We start from the raw sequence: 15,519 nt of genomic DNA, 5'->3' as shown, positions 1-15,519 counted from the left end.
ACTCTGTTAGCAAATGGAAACAGTATATATGAGACTGAGCTCAAGCAGGCCCTGAAGGCACAAGTAAGTTATATGAGGAAGTGGCCCAGATGCCCGTGGCCCCTACTCCCGGTACATTATCTTCTCTCTCCCTGCCTGCTTTAATGGCATCATGGGGAGTTCTCTATGGTCAGGTGACTGAGGAAAATAAAGCTAAGGCTTCGTTTACAGATGGTTCTGCAAGATATGCAGACACCATCTGAAAGTGAACAGCTATAGCACCTACAGCTTCTTTCTGGGACATCCCTGAAAGAAACTGGTGAAGGGATGAAGTGAGCAGAACTTCAAGCAGTACATTTGGTTGTTCACTTTGCTGGAAGGAGAAATGGCCAGATGTTTGATTATATACTGATTCATGGGCTGTGACCAATAGTCTGGCTAGATGGTCAGGGACTCAGAATGCACATGATTTGAAAATTGGTATCAAGAAAATATGGGAAGAGGCATGTGGATAGAACTCTCTGAATGCGCAAAAAACATGATGATATATGTGTCCCACATGAACGCTCACCAAAGGGTTATCTAAGCAGAGGAAAATTTTCATAATCAAGTGGATAAGATGACCTGTTATGTGGATACCCATTAGCTTCTTTCCCCAGCCACCCCTGTCATCACCCAATAAGCCAATAAACAAAGTGGCCATAGTGGCAGGGATGGAGGTTATGCATGGTCTCAGCAAAACAGACTTCCACTCACCAAAGTCAACCTGGCTACAGCCACTGCTGAGTACCCAATCTGTCAGCAGCAGAGACCAACACTTAGTTGGTCTCTGATATGGCACCATTCCCTGGAGAGGTCAGCCAGCTACCTGGTGGCAAGAGGTTGATTACATTGGTCCACTTCCATCATGATCAGGGTAGCATTTTATTCTTACTGGAATAGTAAGAATAAATTACTCTGGATATGGATTTGCCTTCCCTGCACATAATGCTTCTGCTAAAAATCACCAACAAAAGATTTATGGAATGCCCTATCCACCATCATGGTATCCCACAACATTGTTTCTGATTACAGAACTCACTTCACAGCAAAAGTAGTTTGGCAATAGACCCAAGTTCATGGAATTCACTGGTCTTACCATGTTCCCCACCATTCTGAAGCAGCTGGCTTGACAGAATGGTGGAAAGGCCTTTGGAATACTCAGTTACAGCACCAACTAGGTGGCAATACCTTGCAGGGCTGAGGCAAGGTTCTGCAGAAGGTTGTGTATGCTCTGAATCAGCATCCAATACATGGTACTGCTTCTCCCATAGCCAGGATTCACAGGCCCAGGAGTCAAGTGGTAGAAATGGAAGTGAGACTATTCAATACTACCCCTGGTGACTCACTGCAAAATTTTTGCCTCCTTTTGCCATGACTTTATGCTCTGCAGGTCTAGAGGTCTTAGTTCCAAAGGGAGTAATGCAGGAGTCACAATAATGATTCCACTGAACTAGAAATTAAGACAGCCACCTGGCCACTTTGAGCTTCTCATGCCTCTGAGTCAACAGGCAAAGAAGGAACTTACTGTGCTGGCTGGGGTGATTGATCCTGACTACCAAGGGGAAACTGGACTACTACTCCATGATGGAGGTAAGGAAGAGTATGTCTGGAATACAGGAGATCATTTAGAGCATCTCTTAGTACTACCATGCCCCACGATTAAGGTCAATGGAAAACTACAATAACCCAATCTAAGCAGGACTACTAACAGCACGGGCACTTCAGAAATGAGGGTTGTGTCACCTGACCAGTTAAAGAACCACAACCAGCTGAGATGCTTACTGAGGGGAGAGGGAATATGGAATGGGTAATGGAGGAAGGTAGTTATAAATACCCGTTATGACCACATGACTAGTCAAGCAAATATCTTTGTCTTCTTCTCTCTCTCATGCCCATATCATATAACATAAGTTGTATTAATATCAGTTAACTTTATATCATAGTATTTAAGTTATATGATATCAAGCAGAAGAACAAACATCACCCATCCTCTTCTGGGGAAGGAGTTAGTACATTTTCAGTTTTATTTACAGCAGCTGTATTATGTTAGGCAGAAGTATGACTTTGTTATTGTCTTTATTTGGAGATTAAATATGGTTTAAGGAAATGTGTATGAATGCATACTTGACATGGAGTGGACTGTGATGGTTAGCTGTATGCGTCAACTTGGCTAGGCAACATTACCCAATTAAATTAAATACTAATCTTGGTGTTGCTGTGAAGGTATTTTGTAGGTTCAGCTAACATACGTAATAACTAACTTTAAGTAAAGGAAATTATCCTTGATAGTGTAGGTAGGCCTCATCCAATCAACTGAAAGACCTTAAGAGCAAAACTGAGGTTCCTCTGAAGAAGAAAAATTCCTCCTGAGGACTGACCGTATCATTAGCTCCTGCCCAAGAGTTTCCAGCCTGCCCTAGAGTTTTCAGCCAGACCCTCCAATTGCATAAGTCAATTCTCTGAAATAAATCTCTTTGTATACGTATACATAGATTGTGGCTATATATGTCCTACTAGCTCTGTTTCTTTGGTCGAATCCTGACTGATATGGCATCTACTATTCCCTACCACTATGCTAAAAAAGCTATCAGAGATAGACATAGAAAGAAGTCTAGTATGTGGTTTCTGTCCTTTAAAAATTCATAACCTAAAGAATATGAGAAGTCAGCATTGTAAATTATGTCAGGTAGTAGTATATTATTCAGTGTCAAATGAGTGTCATCGAATTAAGTAGTCAAGGAACTTAGAGGAAAATAAAAAGATCTCTGTGGACTTCAGGAGTACTCAGGGCACATTCTGTGGAGGAAATGGGGACAAGGATCAAGTTATACATAACCTATTAAGTTTCAATTGCTTCACTGCCTGCTTACCTTTCGAAGGTGCCCAAGCTCCATCGAGTAATTAGACATTCTGCCTGATATGCAGTGAGAGAAGTACAGAAAAACCTAAACTTGGCGTTTAGAAGCCTTTAAAGATTGAATTCCTCTCCACCACTTGGAAGCAGTGTGATCTTAGACAAATTTCATACTATAATACTTTAAGCCTCAGATTCTTAATATATTAAATGAGGACAGAGTATACATCCTGTCATCATAAAGTAATAGTGAGAAATAGAGAAGTTATAATAAGGTGCCTTTCACAGAGGAAGTGCTCAACCAATGTTAAGTGAATGCAAAAATATCTCCATATCTTTAAAAATGAAATATCTACTAAATATGAAACCCAACAACACTAAATTTCAGATAGTTATAAGAGGAAGTATCCTAGATAAACACACTTTAAATCAATGGCATAAGCTAATTTTTCAAGAGATGAAGTATCTGACTTTCAAAAAACTATTTTGCTCAGGTTCTGAAACCTGACTAAGTTTTTAATAATTTTACCATTTCCACTTTATGCCAGAACTCTCAGAATACAATCTATAATTGAACTTCCTGTATACATAAGGAATTTACAATTAAAAAATGTTTGGTGTCTTCCAAAAAGTATGTTCTGCATTCATACTACAGTACCTTCAGGAGTATCTTTAGGAAGAGAATATTTCTTCTTCCTTACAATAACAGCTTTACTTTCCACTTGTCTAGTTCCTGGTGATGCTTTAATAATACAACATATTTCTGATGTATTTGAAGGAAACTGCAAAAGAAAAAAGCAGATATTGCATATTTTTTCCAGGTACTATATCTATAGATTGTTTTATTTTATTTCAAAGGCAAATAGTCTCAATATCCATATATTTCATAGATATTAACAATAGAAAGCATCTATGAAATGCTTATTTCACTCCAGACACTAGGTAATTGGTTTTAAAACATTTGCTTATTTAATATTCACAAGAACCAGCAAAGCAGATTATATTACTCCCATTTGTAAAACAAGGAAACTTATGTTCAGAGAGATTAGATAACTTATTTAAAAACAGAGAGAAAGTAATGAGTTGAGATTCAAGCACTCCAAAGTGGGAAAGAAAGTTTACAGGATTTACTGAGTTAAAACATAAATACAAATTTAAGTCAGAGCCAAACCCTAGATTTTCTTGATTTCCCAACTCAGTTAATTTTTTTTGAAATTTTATGAGGAATATTTATTTCTTCTATAATTGATAGATTAAATTAAATCACCTTTTTATACCACTTTACATCCCTTCCCCCATAGCACTAACGTTTAGTCTTTCTAGTGGTTACCTTTATAACTTTTTTCTACATTGAAGTATAGCTGATTTACAATATCGTGTTACTTTCAGGTATACAGTGCAGTGATGATTCAGTTATATATATATATATATATATATATATATATGTATATATATCTTTATCTTTTCAGATTCTTTTCCCTTATAGGTTATTATAAAACACTGAGTATAGTTCCCTGTACTATTCAGTAGGTCCTTGCTGGTTATCTATTTTATATATAGTAGTGTGTATATATTAATCCCAACCTCCTAATTTATCCCTCCCCCCACCCCCCCCTTACCCTTTAGTAACCATAAGTTTGTTTTCTAGGCCTGTGAGTCTCTTTCTGTTTTGTAAATAAGTTCATTTATATTGGGTTTTTTTTTAGATTCCACACAGAAGCGATATCATATGATATTTGTCTTTGTCTGGCTTACTTTACTTAGTATGATGATCTCTAGGTCCATCCATATTGCTGCAAATGGTATTATTTCATTCTTTTTTATGGCTGAGTAATATTCCATTGTATAAATATACCACATCTTCTTTATTCATCTGTCGATGGACATTTAAGTTGCTTCCATGTCTTGGCTACTGTAAATAGTGCTGCAATGAGCACTGGGGTGCATGTACCTTTTCGAATTATAGTTTTCTCTAGATATATGCCCAGGAGTGGAATTGTAGGATCATATGGTAGCTCTATTTTTAGTTTTTAAAGGAAACTCCATAATGTTCTCCATAGCAGCTGTACCAATTTACATTCCCACCAACAGTGTAGGAGGGTTCCACTGTAGTTTAGATTTGCATTTCTCTAATTAGCAATGTTGAGCATCTTTTCATGTGGTTTTTGGCCATCTGTATGTCTTCTTTGGAAAAATGTTTATTTAGGTCTTCTACCCATTTTTTCATTGGGTTGTTTGGTTTTTTGATACTAAGCTGCATGTGCTGTTTGTATATTTTGGAGAGTAATCCCTTGTTGGTTGCATTGTTTGCAAATACTTTCTCCCATTCTGTAGGGTGTCTCTTCATTTTGTTTATGGTTTCCTTTGCTGTGCAAAAGCTTTTAAGTTTAATTAGATACCATTTGTTTATTTTTGTTCTTATTTCCATTACTCTAGGAGACGGATCCAAAAAGATATTACTGCGACTATGTCAAAAAGCATCCTGCTTATGTTTTACTCTAGGAATTTTATACTATCTGGTCTTACATTTAGGTCTTTAATCCATTTTGAGTCTATTTTTGTGCATGGTGTTAGAGAATGTTCTAATTTCATTCTTTTACATGTAGCTGTCCAGTTTTCCCAGCACCACTGATAACACTTCTGAGCACCAACAAGGTCACAAGACCCACCCTAGCCAATCAATGTATTCCATGCCACTAGACACAATGACTGGCTCAGAACAGGACACCGTAAATGGGCCAACAGGAAGAAAGGAATGCTGAACCTGAGATTGTGACAAAAAACCAGAATCGTTAAAGGGGGCCAAAATGGTCCCAGATTGATACTCAACCCTAGCTACACTTGTTGTAGAAACAGACACAAATCTTAGGAGGATGAGATCTCCAATTTAGGTCCATAGGATTCTCATCAAATAAGAGCAACAAAATAAATGATCAGGGTCAAGGTCAGTGTCAGAGTTGTTCTTCAAGATTCAGCTCAGAATAGTTTTAAGCAGAAATGATGGACAAAATACATTTCACATCCTCATATAATTTCACTATAACAACAAGAAAGTAAGTACCAAAGGGGCTGTAAAAAACGCTATTGGTAATTTGATAGGGATTGTCAGTTAATTTAGACAATATCCCGTCAAGCAGACCGTCTCTAGAATAAAGAAATACCGTATCTTTCAAACATGACATATCTTGTCTCTTAGAACTCAGAAGTAGAGATACATATTTATGAAGGGCTCCTCCTATTTTAAATAAAGATTATACAGAAACCTCTTCAAATGTAAAATTCATATCATCCTCTGAAGTGGACATCTGCAATTTTCCTGCCCAGAATTCATTTTCCATCCTTCTGATACTGAACAGTACCAGAGTTTTCTTGGGAGAATCTACTCATTCAGCCCTTTAGCTGGTTGGAGAACCACTGGGAGAGACAGAAAGGTTGATGAAACCTGGACTTCACTCATGAGGAGTGCACAGGTACTGGCTTGCCCCCAGGCAGGTAAGACAGAGGTCTGCCCCAGCAGCTGCTGGGTTTCCAGCAGCCACCTCACAGCACTCCCCAACCTGAGTGAAGTGAACGCCCCAGCACAGCTCACTCCATGTCACCGCGTGGCACTGAATCTAGGGCAGCAGCTCAGGGGAAAAGACTTGACCTTGGGATGCAGAGGTGACCCGGTTCTGGGGCAGAGCCAAGGTAGAGCAGCAGTGCTGACTGCTGGTGTTTACTCAAGCAGCACCCCAGAAACAGCCCAGACTTCTGACAACAGCACAGCCACTGGGTTTCCCCGCGACCACCTCGCTATGTACCCCAGCCCAAGCTGAGTGTGGCTCACTCCATGCCACACCACAGGTCTATATCTGGAGCAGCCATGACCTGGGAAAAAATGTGACGAACACAGGCAGAGCATTGGACTTCTGTAGGTACACAAGCCCTCCTTTGGGGCAAAGGTCCTGGTGCAGGGAGAAGGAAAAACAATTAAAAACAGAGCCAGCATGAGCCCAACCCTCAGGGCTTCTACTCCAGCAGCTTGGGATCAGAACCCGCTGTGACTGGGTTGTGACAGCCATGCAGCAGAGAGGAAGTTCTGCCTCACAGCCTGTGCAAGTTCTAGCCCCTCCATCTCCAGCCCCACCTCCTCCAAGGTGATAGCCGCCAGCAACACTGAAGAAAGGCATGACTGGTGTCCACATCAAATCCATCCCTCCCACCAAAGGCACTGAGCACATACAGTCTATAGAGAAAAACTCCCATGTAAGAACCCTCTTCAAGACCATAACAGGTAACTGTTTGATTTAAATTCAAGGAGGCAGAGAAAGTTAAGTAAAACAAAAAGGCAGAGAAACTGCCTTCAATTGAAAGAGCAAGGGAAAAAACCCTGAAAAACAAACAAATAAAATAAGCAATTTACCAGATAAAGAATTCAAATCATTGGTAATAAAAATGTTAACTGAACTAGGAAAAATAATTGATCTAAACACTGATCATTTTAACAAGGAAAGAGAAAATATAAAAAAGACCTCATCAGAAATGAAAAATTCAATAGTTGAAATTAAAAAACACACTAGAAGGAATGAATAGCAGACTAAGTGATACAGAAGAATGCATAAGTGACCTAGAAGATAAAATAATGTAAATCATCCAATCAGAACAGCAGAAAGAAACACAAATTAAAAAAAAAAAGCAACCTATGAGATCTTTAGGATAATATTAAGTGTGACAACATTCACATTATAGGGTTTCCAGAAGGAGAAGAGAGAGAAAAGGGGATTGAAAATGTATTTGAAGAAATTAGGCTGAAAACTTCGCAAATCTAGAAAAGGAAACATATATCCAGGTACAGGAAGCACAGAGGGTCCCAAACAAGATGAACCCAAACAGACCCATAGCAGGACACATCATTCTTAAAATGGCAAAAGTTAAAGATAAAGAGAGAATTCCAAAGGCAGCAAGAGAAAAACAAAGAGTCATATACAGGGGAATCCCCTTTTTGCTATCCTCTGATTTTTCTGCAGAAACTTTGCAGGCCAGAAGGGAGCAGCATTATATTTTCAAAGTCCTAAAAGGCAAAAACCTACAACCAAGGGTACTCTATGCAGTCAGATTATCATTTAGAATAGAAGGAGAGATAAAGAGCTTCTCAAACAAGGAAAAACTATAAGAATTCATCAATATTAAACCTACTCTAAAAGAAATGTTGAAAGGTCTCTAAATGGAAAAGAAGTAAGAATCTAGAGGAAAGAGAAAATTCCACTAGGAAAGGCAGGTATATAGTAAGGATTGAAGATTACTTAAATAAACCACTGTGCAGATTAAAAGACAAAATATTGTAAGAGCAACTACAACTACAATTACCAGCAAAAGGATAAGCATGAAGATGTAAAATATGACATCAGAAACACAAAATGTTAGGGAGGGGAGTAAAAAATGGAGATCTTTTAGAATGTGTTTGAACTTAAATGAATACAAGTTTAAAACAAGTAGATATAATCATGGGTCAATATTATTTCTATGGTAACCACAAATCAGAAAGCTACAGTAGATAAAGAGAAATCAAAAAGAAATGTACCCAAGTACACTACTAAAGAAAATCATCAAACCACAATGGTAGAAACAAAAAGAAGAAGAAATCAACAGAGAACAACTACAAAAAACAACTGGAAAAAAGTAATAAAATGGCATAAGTACATACCTACAATAATTACTTTATGTGTCAATGGACTAAATGCTCCAGCCAAAAGACATAGCGTGGATGACTGGATTAAAAAAGACTCTTCAATATGCTGCCTATCTGAGGCTCACTTCAGGGCTAGACACACACAAAACTCAAAAACTGAAAGTGAGGGGATAGAAAATATATTTCATGTAAACAAAAACAACAAGAATGTGGGGATAGCAATACTCATATCAAACAAAATAGATTTTAAAACAAAGGCTATAACAAAGATGAAGATTAATTATCATTCACAATGATAAAGGAATCAATACAAGAAGAGGGTATTATACTCATTAACATATATGCACCCATACAGGAGCAACTACATATATAGAGCAAATACTAACAGACATAAAGAGAGAAATTAGCAATAATACAATAATAGTAGGGTACATTAACACCCCACTGGCATCAATGGACAGATCATCCAGACAGAAAATCAAAAAAGAAACAGTGGTCTTAAATAACCCAATGGACTGGTTGTACTTAATACATATCTATAGGACGCTAAATCCAAAAACAGCAGAATACACATTCTTTTCAAGTGCACATAGAAAGTGCTCCAGGATAAATCACATACTGGGCCACAAAACAAGCCTCAACAAATTTAAGGGGATAGGAATTATTATCATGCATTTTTTTCCAATCACAATGGTATGTAAATACAAATCAACTACAGAAGGAAAAATGGGAAAAGAACAAACGTGTGGAGACTAAACAACATGATACTAAAAATCCAATGGGTCTATGATGAAATCGAAGAGTAAACCAAAAAATACGTCAAGACAAATGAAATGGAAAAAAAAGTTCCCAAAATCTATGAGATGCAGCAAAAACATTTCTAAGAGGGAAGTTTATAGCAATACAGCCTTCTTCAAGAAACAAGAAAAATCTCAAATAAACCACCTAACATTCCACTTAAAAGAATTAGACAAAGAAGAACAAACAAAGCCCAAAGTCAGCAGAAGGAAGGATAAAGATTAGAGAGGAAATAAGTATAATAGAGATAAAAACCATAGACAAGGTCAATAAAACCAAGAACTGTTTTTTTAAAAAAGATTTTAAAAATTGATAAACTTTTAGCCAGGTTCATCAAGAAGATAAAAGAGAGGACTCAAAATAATTAATGAATGAAAAAAAATAATAATAATTAATGAAAGAGGAGAAATAACAACTGACAACAAAGAAATACCCCCGCAAAATCATAAGATAATACTATGAACAGTTAGTATGTCCACAAATTGGACAACCTGGAAGAAACTGAAAAATTTATAGAAGCATACAACCTGCCAAGACTGAACCAAAAAGCTACAAATAATTTAAACAGACCAATCACTAGAAGTGAAATAGAATCTGTAATTTAAAAAAAGCTCCCAGCAAACAAAAGTCCAGGACCAGAGAGCTTCACGAGGGAATTCTACCAAACATATAAAAAAGAATTAATACCTATTCTTCTCAAACTATTCCAAAAATTGAAGAGGAAAGAACACTCTCAATTCATTCTATAAGGCCACTGTTGCCCTGATACCAAAAGCAGACAAAGACACTACAAAAAAAAGAAAATTACAGGCCAATATCTTTGATGAATATAGAGGCAAAAATCCTCAACAAAATATCAGCAAACCAAATCCAGTAATATATAAAAAGGATCATATACATGATCAAGTTGGATTTATTCTAGGGTCACAAGGACAGTTCAATATTCGTAAATCAATCAGTGTGATACACCCCAATAACAAAAGCAAAGATAAAAATCACATGATCATCTCAATACAAACAGAAAAAGCATTTGACAAAATTCAACATCCATTCGTGATAAAAACTCTCATCAAAGTGGGTACAGAGGGAACATATCTCAACTTAATAAAAGCCATTTACAACAAGACCACAGCTAATATCATACTCAATGGTGAAAAGCTGAAAGTCTTTCCTCTAAAATCAGAAAGAACACAGTGGGCAGAAGATGCCCACTCCCACCAATTCTATTTAACATAGTAATGGAAGGCCTAGCCACAGCAATAAGGTAAGAAAAACAAAGAAAATGTATCCAAATTGGAAGAGAAGAGGTAATATGATACTTTGTATAGAAAATCCTGAAGCCTCTACACCAAAATTATTAGCAATAATAAATGAATTTAGTAAAGTTGCATGACATGAGATTAATATACAGAAATCTGTTGCATTTCTATACACAAAGAAAGTAAAAAAAACCAAAAACAATCCTGTTTAAACACACAGAGAAGAGAATAAAATAACTAGGAACAAAATTAACCAAGGAGGTGAAAGACCTATACTCTAAAAACTATAAAACATTGATGAAAGAAACTGAAGATGATACAAAGAAATGAAAAGATATCCTGTGCTCTTGGATTGGAAGAATTAATATTTTTTAAATGGCCATACTACCCTAATCAATCTACAGATTTAATGCAATTCCTAACAAAATAAACATGACATTTTTCACATAACTAGAACAAATAGTCCTAAAAGTCATATGGAACAACAAAAAGACCCTGAGTTGCCAAAATAATCTTGGGAAAAAAGAACAAAGCTGGAGGTATAACCCTTCCAGACTTCAGACTATACTACAAAGTTACAGTAATCAAAACAGCAGAGTAGTGGCACAAAAAGAGACACATAGATCAATGGAACAGAATAAAAAGCACAGAAATAAACCTACACAACTATGGTCAATTAATCTATGACAAAGGATAAAAGAATATACAGTGGAGAAAAGACAAGCTCTTCAACAAGTGGTTCTGGGGGAAAATGAACAGCTACACATAAAAGAGTGAAATTAGAACAATTTCTAACACCGTTTACAAAAATACAAAATTACAAAATGGATTAAAGACCTAAATACAAGACCAGAAACCATAAAATTCCTAGAAGAAAACAAAGATAGAACACTCTTTTACATAAATAGTGGCAATATTTTTTGAAAAGGTCTCCTAAGGCAAAGAAATAGAAGCAAAAACAAACTAATGGGGCCTAAGTAAACTTAAAAGCTTTTGCATAGTAAAGGAAACCATAAACAAAATGAAAATACAACCTACAGAATGGGAGAAAATATTTGCAAATAATATGACCAACAAGGGGTTAATATCCAAAATATATAAACAGCTCATAAAACTCAATATCAATAAAAACAAACAACCCAATCAAAAAATGTCTAGAAGACCTAAATAGACATTTTTCCAAAGAAGACATACAGATGGCTAACAGGCATATGAGAAGATGCTCATCATCGCTAATTATTAAAGAAATGCAAATTGAAACAACAATAAGATATCACCTCACATCTGTCAGAATGGCTATCATCAAAAAGTCTACAAAAAACAAATGTTGGAGATGATATGGAGAAAAGGGAACCCTTGTGCACTGTTGGTGGGAATGTAAATTGGTGCGGCCATTATGGAAAACAGTATGGAAGTTCCTCAAAAAGAAAAAATTGAACTACCATTTGATCCAGCAATTCCATTCCTGGGTATATGTGCAGAAAAAATGAAAACACTAATTTGAAAAGATACATGCACCACAATGTTCACAGCACCACTATTTACAATACTTAAGACATGTAAGCAACCCAAGTGTCCGTTGACAGATAAATGGATAAAGAAGATGCAATATATACATATACATACACACACACACACACACATATATATATATATATATAAAATGAACCATTAGCCATAAAAAAGAATGAAATTCTGTCATTTGCAGCAATATGGATGGACCTAGAGAATATTATACTTCATGAAATAAGTCAGACCAAGAAAGACAAATACTTTATGACATCTCTTATATGTGGAATCTAAAAAAATAGTAATACAAATGAATATATATATATACAAAACAGAAATGGACTCACAGATATAGAAAACAAACTTGTGGTTATCAAAGTGGAGATGGCAGGGGAGAGGGACAAATTAGGGGGGCTGGAGTAACATAAAAACTACTATGTATAAAATAGATTAACAACAAGGATACATTGTAGAGCACAGGGATTATAGCCATTATTTTACAATAACTTATAATGGGGGTACAGTCTGCAAAAACACTGAATCACTATCTATATGACTGAAAATAGTATAATATTTTAAATCAACTCTACTTCAATACAAACAATTAATTATTTTTAAAAATTAAAATAAGATAAAATCAGCAAAAGGAAAAGGCACATAGGGTGGAGTCCAGAAGAAAAGGCATACAGAACTGAATTCAGGAGGATAAGCTTCCAGTTGTCCACTCCTAGTTGAAGTCACATGGAGAACACTTATTTCTCCCATGTACAAAGTACTGCCAACCAGGGAAGCTCAGTGAGCCTTGGCATCAGGGTTTCTATTTGGAGTCAGTCACATAAGCATGCAGTGCCTGCATGACTGACCTCAGCTACTCAGACCCCAGTCCCCCAGAGGTCAAACTGATACAAGGTGGCCCAAAGCCTCAGGCAACAAAAACAGGTGTTTACCATAAATCACTTGCTAGCATAAACTATCTGGCCTGGCTCAGAACATACAAAAACACTGTTATCAGTCAGGATATGCCAGGGGCTCAGAGGTCATCTCCCAGGAGCCTCACCACAGGATAGGCCTGAGGACCTTGGGAAAGTGCAGGCCTGATGATCTAACCCTTTCCTGCATACATATAATATACAAGGAAATGACACTTAGGGTAATAGAAGAGTCCCAACAGCAGTATGTAAGAGAGAAGACAGTGGAATGATAGCATCACAGAGCAGAGAGAAAAATCGCTCTCAACAAAGAAGTATGTACCCAATAGATGCAGAAAAAAATTTTAATAAAAATCACATTCACATCATAGCAAACTAGAAATAAGGGGAAGTTCTCAACCTAGTAAAGGATATTGGTAGTCCTGAGTATTGTTTCTCAAAGACTTTTTATTTTTCGTGGAGAATATACACCTCCTATTCCCCTTCTGATTCAGTAAAGACACGTGAGTATTTCTGGCCAATGAGTTTCTGTTGCGGCCTCTCCCGTTGCGAAGCACAGGTTCCAGACGCGCAAGCTCAGCGGCCATGGCTCACGGGCCCAGCCACTCTGCGGCATGTGGGATCTTCCCAGACCAGGGCACGAACCCGTGTCCCCTGCATCAGCAGGCAGACTCTCAACCACTGCGCCACCAGGGAAGCCCTGGCCAATGAATTTAGAGCAGAAGTAATGAATGTCATTTCCAGGCCAGAATATTTAATTGCCAATGTAAGAAGACATTCCAGAGTTTTCTTTTTTTTTTTTACTGGCATAATTTCTAGCAATATTCAAGATGCAGGCTGCTCTATGAGCAGGGTCCTAAGTCAACCCAATGGACATAGAGCATGATCAAGAAATGAACCTTTATTTTTTCAGCTGCTAAAATTCTTTTACTTGCTTCTTACCACAGCTTATCCAGCTTAGTACAAGTTATCTATAAAATAAGGTGCACAAGCTTTAAGCTTAACAGGGAAACTTTTTTTTTAACATCTTTATTTGAGTATATTGCTTTACAGTGTTGTGTTAGTTATTGCTTTATAACAAACTGAATCAGCTATATGCATACATATATCACCATATCCCCTCCCTCTTGCGTCTCCCTCCCACCCTCCTTATCCCACCCCTCTAGGTAGTTGCAAAGTACCGAGCTGATCTCCCTGTGCCATGCAGCTGCTTCCCACTAGCTATTTTACATTTGGTAGTGTATATATGTGAGTGCTACTCTCTCACTTTCATCCCAGCTTGCCTTAACTCCTCCTGTGTAAAGCCAATTCTCTATGTCTGTGTCTTTATTCCTGTCCTGCCCCTAGGTCCATCAGAACCATTTTTTTTTTAAGATTCCATATATATGTGTTAGCATATGGTATTTGTTTTTCTATTTCTGACTTACTTCACTCTGTATGACAGAACGTAGGTCCATCTACCTCACTACAAATAACTCAATTTCATTTCTTTTTATGGCTGATTAATATTCCATTGTATATATGTGCCACATCTTCTTTATCCATTCATCTGTCGTTGGACACTTAGGTTGCGTCCATGTCCTGGCTATTGTAAATAGTGCTGCAATGAACATTGTGTCACATGACTCTTTCTGAATTATGGTTTTCTCAGGGTCCATGCCCAGTAATGGGATTGCTGGGTCATATGGTAGTTCTATTTTTAGTTTTTTAAGGAACCTCCATACTGTTCTCCATAGTGGCTGTATCAATTTACATTCCCACCAACAGTGCAGGAGGGTTCCCTCTTCTCCACACCCTCTCCAGCATTTATTGTTTGTAGATATTTTGATGATGGCCATTCTGACTGCTGTGAGGTGATACCTCATGGTAGTTTTGATTTACATTTCTCTAATAATTAGTGATGTTGAGCATCTTTTCATACGTTTGTTGGCAATCTGTATATCTGCTTTGGAGAAATGACTATTTAGGTCTTTGGCCCATTTTTGGATTGGGTTGTTTGCTTTTTTGATATTGAGCTCCATGAGCTGACTGTATATTTTGGAGATTAATCCTTTGTCAGTTGCTCTGTTTGCAAATATTTTCTCCCATTCTGAGGGTTCCCTTTTCATCTTGTTAATGGTTTCCTTTACTGTGCAAAAGCATTTAAGTTTCATTAGGTCCCATTTGTTTATTTTTCTTTTTATTTCCATTTCTCCAGGAGGTGGATCAAAAAGGATCTTGCTGTGATTTATGTCATACAGTGTTCTGCCTATGTTTTCCTCTAAGAGTTTGACAGTGTCTTGCCTTACATTTAGGTCTTGAATCCATTTGGAGTTTATTTTTGTGTATGGTGTTAGGAAGTGTCCTAATTTCATTCTTTTACATGTAGCTGTCCAGTTTTCTCAGCACCACTTATTGCAGAGGCTGTCTTTCTCCACTGTATACTCTTCCTCCTTTATCAAAGATAAGGTGATAATACATGCATGGGTTTATCTCTGGACT

The 15,519-nt window shown here is 37.1% G+C and overlaps 1 protein-coding gene across 1 annotated transcript in view; it reads right to left on the bottom strand.

The window, feature by feature from the left end:
* The window catches only part of MEIKIN (meiotic kinetochore factor), a gene marked incomplete at both ends in the record, with an annotated part of 138,938 nt that overhangs the window by 15,166 nt on the left and 108,253 nt on the right, over nucleotides 1-15,519 (bottom strand). Inside the window, 2 exons of the mRNA XM_082835047.1 lie at nucleotides 2,892-2,935; nucleotides 3,534-3,657. Coding sequence (XP_082691173.1) covers nucleotides 2,892-2,935; nucleotides 3,534-3,657 — 168 coding nt within the window. The remainder of the gene's footprint in view (nucleotides 1-2,891; nucleotides 2,936-3,533; nucleotides 3,658-15,519) is intronic.

The sequence above is a fragment of the Leucopleurus acutus genome, assembly GCF_964270905.1.
Source record: "Leucopleurus acutus genome assembly, chromosome: 3".
In the NCBI taxonomy this organism is placed as follows: Eukaryota; Metazoa; Chordata; class Mammalia; order Artiodactyla; family Delphinidae; genus Leucopleurus; species Leucopleurus acutus.
This window is presented reverse-complemented; position numbering and strand designations above follow the sequence as displayed.